Here is a 7,538-nt window from a genome sequence, read left to right as displayed (position 1 = left end):
AAACAACTCAATTTTCTCTCTGCTGCACTCCCGTGCACTTGGTCCCTTCAGCTCGGCTATCACGATCATTTTTTTGTGGTTTTCCTCGACGGTTTAACAGAATTTCTGTGTTAGGTAGGGAAAATTATGGCCTGATGATTAATATTTTTGTTTGGACTTCCTTCCGCTTGTCTTGTATTTCAACCATAGCCAAAGAGTAGTCGTGGTAGGTGTAGTAACTCAGAGGATCTTTTTTAAAGAGGTTATTTTGTTGTTATATTTAAAATAAGCAATTAGATTAGAAACCGTTTTAGGCATGTACGAGTATATGCTATTCAATTATCTTTCTAAGTTGTCGAATTTGCGTCGTCTTGCTGGCTCTCTTCGAATTAATTCGGATTGAAAAGCAGGACGATACGAACAGAACTAATGCGGGTTGGGCTAGAGTTAACGGATGTTGTAGATGAATGAAAATCTGCCCAAGCACTTGTTCCTCTTCCAGGAACTTGCGTTGGGTAACCTCAATTAAAAAACGACAACCTGCTGCGATGCCCTGAATTGAATGCTCTAAATTGGCGGAAGCATTGGAAATTGGGTGTGGCTAGTGTTTGACCCAAATGTTTTGGGCATAATTGTTCACGCCTTGGCCTCATAGAAACGCTTTGATCCCGAGCGATTTAAGATCCGGCTGCACCATTAATAACAAGAGTCCCACCTATAATCCCCGCTATCCCTTGATAAAACCTATGTCCTATGCAAAGCGCAGCTAAATGTTGAAGCGTGTGTTCTTCATTTGAAATCGAATCAGGTATAGCAAAATTGTATTTTCAAAAAGGACTAAGGTACCTGCTGTGCGCAGGGTCGCCGGTCGCCTGCTGTTAGTCGTAATTGCTGAACTAAACTAACAAAATTAGCAGGAAAATAAACTTGATAGCGATAGGAAAATACAATTCTCCTAAGCATTTTTGTCACCAGCATAGTTTGATAAGATTGTCGCGAATTATCTGGAAATCACTTGCTATCTACCAGATAGTTTTTAGTTTAACAAAATAATAAAATCTTGCTATATTTACTGTTAAGATGTTCTTGTATTTTTGAAAATGCATACCCCAATGCTTTCGGTTTAGAACTTTTTTTCCAACAATTTTAATTGTTTAGATCTTGTGTGACTGTATTATAGCAGGCATATACATATATGTATCTTTTCATTCCCCGAGCAGTGAATTGCTCTTTTTGGGGTGTACAACGTGGACGCCCAGTATTTTTGCTCTGCTTTACTGTCGCTCCTTTTTAGTTCATTTTACGTATGCGATGCACGAAATTTCGGTTACAGAAATACCGGCAGAAACGAGAGCGAAAATTTTTAAAAGGAATCGGAATCTCGACTGATCTAAGTCTCTCACATACGCATGGCTTTAGATGCTGTCACCATCGCATTAAAGACCGCCGACAGTTCCTAAGGGTACACTTAAAAAAAAAAGCGGAAGAGTTAATAAACGAGTTGTTTCCGAGTCCTGATCGCTAAAAGTCGCTAAAAGGTCTTTTAAATATATAACTCAAATAGAAATATAATATAAAGAAAGAAATATAATATAATATTTTGAATATAATGCATTATTCTACATAATAAATTAAGCGATTGTTAGAAGCGATTCACTTGCATTTACATTCGCGGCTAGTTTTTTAGTCCTTAATTCAAGATCTTTAATCAAGAAAAACTTTTTTTATATATTTTTTTTTACTGTGTATATCTCTGTGATGTCCTTACAGTTCCTAGTGCAACTTAGCCCGAAATGTTCCAATTCCATTGATGTTGCACAATGATTTTCTGGCTGTGCGCTGTTGCCACGCTGACAATGGCCAATACAATAGTGACAATTTTACGTCTTAATGGACCTCAATGTGCATTACAAATTTGCTGTCTTGGGCAGCGGTTTGCGTTTGGAGTTTTCACAATACTACTACTGCAAAGCGCATTCTGACAATCTTTTGTTTTGCTTTGCTTTTTATTTTAATAAATCGATTATAGCATCGTAGGAGGCAGTTGCAAAATCTGTGAGCAAAAAATAGACAAAATCGGGAAGATCAAAGGGCAGCGAACAGAATGGCCAATGTCATCATCTCGATGATTACCCTGTGCTCTAAATGAAAGGAAAAAAGAATATTGATTGTGGATCGATTACCACAGTATTGTGGTTGACATTTTTTGCTTTACCTTCTTCGCCTTTTGTCGGTTTGCCTTTGAAGACATAAAACCTCTATTTTTAACCTTTACCTCGATTTTGCGCTCAGACTGTAAGTCCTTTTGCCTTTTTATTATTAATCCTTTTTATCCTACTCTGTTACTAATTTTAAGGCTGTATTCGGTTAGAGGTCTTTCAGAGTCAAGACAATTTAAGCTAGAAAGCTCTAATGGGAGACCAATAAATAAATGTTATTTATATTCACCTTAAAAAGGGGTGTGGGCAACAAAATTCTTTTGGTGTGACGTAATCAGTCCCAAAATGCTGAAATATGTAAGTTGCGGATTGTTTTCTCACACTACATAGTGAGAAAAATGGTAAAACCATAAAAGGTTAGATCTATTTATTTATTTTATATTTTTGATATGTTGTACTTTATACCACAAAAACCGCGTACAGCACGTGCCCATTAAAACCCAGACTTAACTCCAATATATACATATACATTGCCATAAAGCTGTGTTTTTCAGTTTGGTTTGCCCGTGATATTTTTTACGCCCTTTTAAATAGGAAACACGTGTTCGGCAATCCATGGGATTTCACGACATTTCACTTGTCCGTTTGCCAATTTCGACGGGTAGGGGAAAATACAAAGTGTAAAAGAATCCCAAAGAGATGTACATGGAGTAGCAGGTAGATAATTTTCAACGCCCAATATTGGAAATTCCTAGCGACCACTGCGAATCGGATTCAATTGTTTTTATAAATCCAATGCTTATATCCCGCCAGGAGAAAACTTATAAAATTGTCTTAGTTCGTGTGTCATATATGTATGCGTATGAAGTAAGCCGCGTACTTTTCTTTTCTCGATGATGATATCGGTAAAACAGTGCAGAATGCACGATGAAATCACTTTTCATTTGAGGACAATTGTTAACTGGATATTCCAGCGAAGTCTTTTCAGCGCAGGATCCTTTAATAGCGCATCGCATTGTCTGGGAGTCTGGTATTCAGAATCTGGCCGTTCCTTGCTATACATTGATTGCTCTGACATTGATTGCCTCTGATAGTTTATTGGTCCCGGGTAGTCAATAGGAAAGAGCAGAATATAGAAAACCGAATCGGACACGTGCAGCATTGTTTGATATGCGCTATTGTTAGTCCTGCGGTTAGTTCACTCCAGTTTCCCATCATGTCAACAATCAAGTCAGTCTCCACCACGGCCCCGAGATTTGAGTGCTGTAAAGTCATTTAGCTACCCCCAGTTCACACTGCGCTCAAGGTAGCGCAGGGAGCGAATAACTCTAGCACAAATGCGAAATGACGCAAATCGACAATAGATTCTAAGGGTGGAGAACGGTAGACACCAATCACGCTGTTTTCGGATCGCTGGCTAACACGCGAATCCGTTGACCTGCAATGTGGATAATCAAGCGTTGTTCCTCAGTATCAAGTAGTTGAAATGTGCACTTTTTGATTATAGGTGTATAATTTTCGATGCGTGTTGAGAATCGCAAGTTCAAAATGCAATGGCTTGCTATCCTAAATGGACTGGCTTCCTTTTCAGTTTGACCAGCACATGTTTTGGTAGCAGCGATCGGGTATTGAAGATCCGCCTTACTACATCTCTGTTATCTGAACTCCTGGTCACTTTGTTCGAATTTTGTTGAAGAGCTAGCAGATATTATTCAATCATGTTAGAATTTGGTGTAGCCTCATAAAGGCGGTACCAGGGAAGGAAAGTCTGTCTCGAGATTTATAGTTGGAACTACTGCCACTTGACGCCTAGTTGAGTGCGAAGTCTTACGGTTGGATTTAATCCGGTAAGAGTAGAACAGTTCTAAACAAATAAAAATACAACTCCTGGCATCGTATTTTGACACAACGGTCATAAATCTTGGAGAGTATTGCGACGCCGTCATAAAGACACATAACTCAGACTCCAATTATACAAAAACATGAAAAAGTACAAGTCGAAGCACAAGAACAAGTAGAGCTACAAGTGTTCTACGTGTCCTTCGTGCCTGCGGGCTTAGAATTTCCTTGAATTGCAACCTAACAACAATTGGCTCGTATTTCCAAGGGGCGCATCTACAAAAATAAATAAAGTGCCAAGCCCGTAGACTTTTCTGTCCGGCCGAAAATGTTAAGCAAATACACACTTCCTGTAACAAGTACTAAAATAAGTTACTTCCTGGGTCTGAGAGGCTTAGGATACAAATTTATTGCAGAAGTTCAGTGATCCCTGTCATATGAGAATGAACCCAGGAGGAAATTCGAGGATCAGTTAGCGAAAAAGATATCTTTTTGTGCAAGCAGTGACCTAAGATTGCATGAAAATCGGAGTCTAGCCTGTTAAAGGACACTTGTAGCTTAGCCTTGTATTTGGACACCTATATCGGATCCTGATCTGGCAGGTCCTGAATTCACAATCCTGATTTCCGCTTTAAGCTTCTTTTTATATCCGGCAACAATGGACCTCAAGAGAGTTTCACTGTCCTTCGTCTTGGTCTTGTTTTCTGGATTTATCTTAAGCTGACATCCAATTACATTTTCCATTGTCCTCGTCCACTACCTTCGTTTTTCTCTTCCGTTTTTTTTTTTTTTTGAGGAACATCTTTGAGTTTTTGGCGGTGCAATATGCTTCCTGTTTTATTTAGGTCCTGTCCTTATCACATCCTCCTTTGGTGAATTCAGTCCCAGTTGAATGCCGTTCCCCTACGCACGTGTCCAGCGCAATTGGCCATTTGCATATTGTATGCTAAATAATGGGTGTGGCATCTCCTGCCTAGATGACATTCCTGCATGTTCGTTTAATGGCCCGAATATTTCACCCTTGGGGTGGGTTTACTTTCCAATTTTTAGCTACGGGGTTAGCGGAAGTGCATTTCACGGCTCGCCGACGTCGTCCAGCTTGGTGAAAAACTTTGTTTGGCGGTGTGCGCCAGCCACGTGGATTGAGCCTGCGAGTCTTCAAGTACTGATCCTTGGACTAGGACAATTTCATCCTCTCAGGCGTGACTGCCTATTTCCGGGCTATTTACGCGCTGTTAACAATATCCAACCGAATCGTAGCTCGTTGGGGAACCAATCATGAAAATATTCGCTGTTGTTTCCTGTCAGGTGCTGGACTCTAAGTTGGTTACGAATTTCAAGTGAGTCATGTCCACGCTCCAAAAGTAATTTAATTATTTGGTAAATAAAATGGGTAACTTTTTTGTGAAATTACTATTCCTATCGCTAGTACCATTATTAAGCCTGAGTCCAAACCAGCTAAGCTATAATAATATAAAAATACATAAATTAAAAACATATATCATAATATATATTGTCAAAGCAAATCTTCAAAATGTAGATTGCTTAAAAATGTATTTAACTCTTATGCTCGTACAACTCGATGTAATTACCCTACATTTCGATCTGAAAATTTTTATAAGTAAGTGATTTCAGTAAAAAGCATTTGGAATTAAATTAATCAATATTTTTTTTTATTTTGGGCTTAAAAGTAGTTAGTTTAGTGTCTTCCATGCTTATAACAAACTTATAACTATGAAAAAAATACGTGGTTTTATATCATTGTCTTCCATTGCGTTAAAATATAATAAAAAAAAAGATGGGGCAACTTAGAGGCTAATGTAAAATTTGAACTTGGTTTTTCACTCACTAAGGCAACAATTTCGGGTATTTACAATTTGTACAATATTTGTTTTTTTTGGGGGACTTTCAGTAAGATCCCTTCACTGCTCTTGCCAAGATGAAATATAATCGAGCAGCTCCTCGTCATCTGGCTGCTCGTCACTGAAGCTATCAAAGGAGTCGAATTTGAGGTCCTGCTCTTGTAGTTCCTGTTTGATATAGCCCCCTCCGGAAATCTCGGATCCGGAGTACGACGGCGTGGGCGAGGCGGAGTGATAGGAGTGGGATTGGGCAGACTGGGTGGCTCCCATCAAGAACTGTTGCGAACTGTCCAAACTATCGTTGTAATCGTTATAGCTGCTGCCATCGTTGCTACTTTCATCGGCGGAATTGTAGATGTGACGAGATGACGAAGCAGTGCCATCATCAAGCATGTCCTGTAGTCCTCGAATATATTCAACGGCGATTCGCAGTGTGTCCACCTTGGATAACTTCTTGCTGGTACCACGTCCTCCATTGGACAGCGAGTTTACCACAGTTTGAGGCAAATGCTGGCGGAGATTGACGAATCCATTGTTCACCTGCTTCACGCGATTGCGTTCACGGGCATTTCGTCTGGCCACCGATGGCAATTGCTCGCCATAGGGCATGTTGTTGTAGTTGAACTTCTTCTTCTGGGAGGACAACATGGGTCCAATATTGGACTGTTGACCGTGCTGCATATTCTGCAGTTGGCTGGTACCCAAAGGTATTTTCGGAGCAATCAACTGGTGTTGCTGCGTTTGATGGTGATGCTGATGTTGCAGCAAGAAAATGTTACTGTTGGTCAGCTGGTAATGCTGCTGCTGGAATTTGCTGCTGCAAATGCTCGTCATGGTAATCCTTGCGAGAGTTTTCTAAGATTTAGTTTACAGATGTTGACTGCGTGGAATCAGATTCCGCAATGATAATTCCTGTCCTGACCTAGGGCTTTAAATACCCGCCAGTGGCAGAGGTAATCGCGCCGCGACAGAGGCAGCGACTTCGGCAGAGGAGCTACAGGGGTTGGTACGGGGTCGGATCCTGGCTACCTGCCCTCGAAAAACCGGGACCTAAGTCCTTTGCACAAGTGATCGTACATTTTTTCTCTCTTTCTAGGGGTTCTTTTTCTGTGGTGGGTGCCTCTATTCCTACTCAGTCTCTGTGTGCCTACCTACCCATCCTTTTCCCTCTCCCACACACTCTTTGTCCTTTGTGTCCCTGGGTCTACATAATGCATTTTTTCCTTTTGGGAAAATCTTAAATCTCAGATCTGCAAGATCCTTGTCATGGCTAAAAAAAAAAGATTTTGAATGCACTTCCACTTTTATCGAATGTCGTTTGCATTGAAAGCGAAATATAAAGGAGAGTGAGATCTTGGAAGGGAATTTGATATAAAATGTGATCCATCAAATGAAAGAAAATGATGCGAAGGCAAAAGAAACAAACTTAAAAGGCCATGTCGTGGGACTTTCACTGTCTTTAAAACTGCGTATCCATTTTTATATCCTGTAATGTTATGAACCCTCATTAATATTTTTTCTGACCCATCTGCATTTGACACGTGCTTCCGATCAGTCCGGTGCATTAGCATAAGCTTCAAAACAATGATACATAATATCGCAAAGCGGCGCAGACAAAATCCCACAAGTGTGTGCTGTATCATGAATACCAAGCGCACTATAATAAGTAAGGGGGACTGCCAGACAAATAAAAACGAAA

The 7,538-nt window shown here is 40.1% G+C and overlaps 1 protein-coding gene across 1 annotated transcript; it reads right to left on the bottom strand.

The window, feature by feature from the left end:
* Positions 1-5,628: 5,628 nt before the first annotated feature.
* On the bottom strand, positions 5,629-6,734 carry LOC6615855 (achaete-scute complex protein T3). Its single transcript, XM_032725217.1, has one exon. It carries the CDS (start codon positions 6,671-6,673, stop codon positions 5,900-5,902), a length of 774 nt encoding a protein of 257 aa, XP_032581108.1. The 5' UTR covers positions 6,674-6,734; the 3' UTR covers positions 5,629-5,899.
* Between the last annotated feature and the right edge of the window lie 804 nt (positions 6,735-7,538).

This window comes from Drosophila sechellia, chromosome X, assembly GCF_004382195.2.
Source record: "Drosophila sechellia strain sech25 chromosome X, ASM438219v1, whole genome shotgun sequence".
Classification (NCBI taxonomy): domain Eukaryota; kingdom Metazoa; phylum Arthropoda; class Insecta; order Diptera; family Drosophilidae; genus Drosophila; species Drosophila sechellia.
Note: the sequence above shows the minus strand (reverse complement) of the source record. Positions and strands in the feature narration are given on the sequence as shown.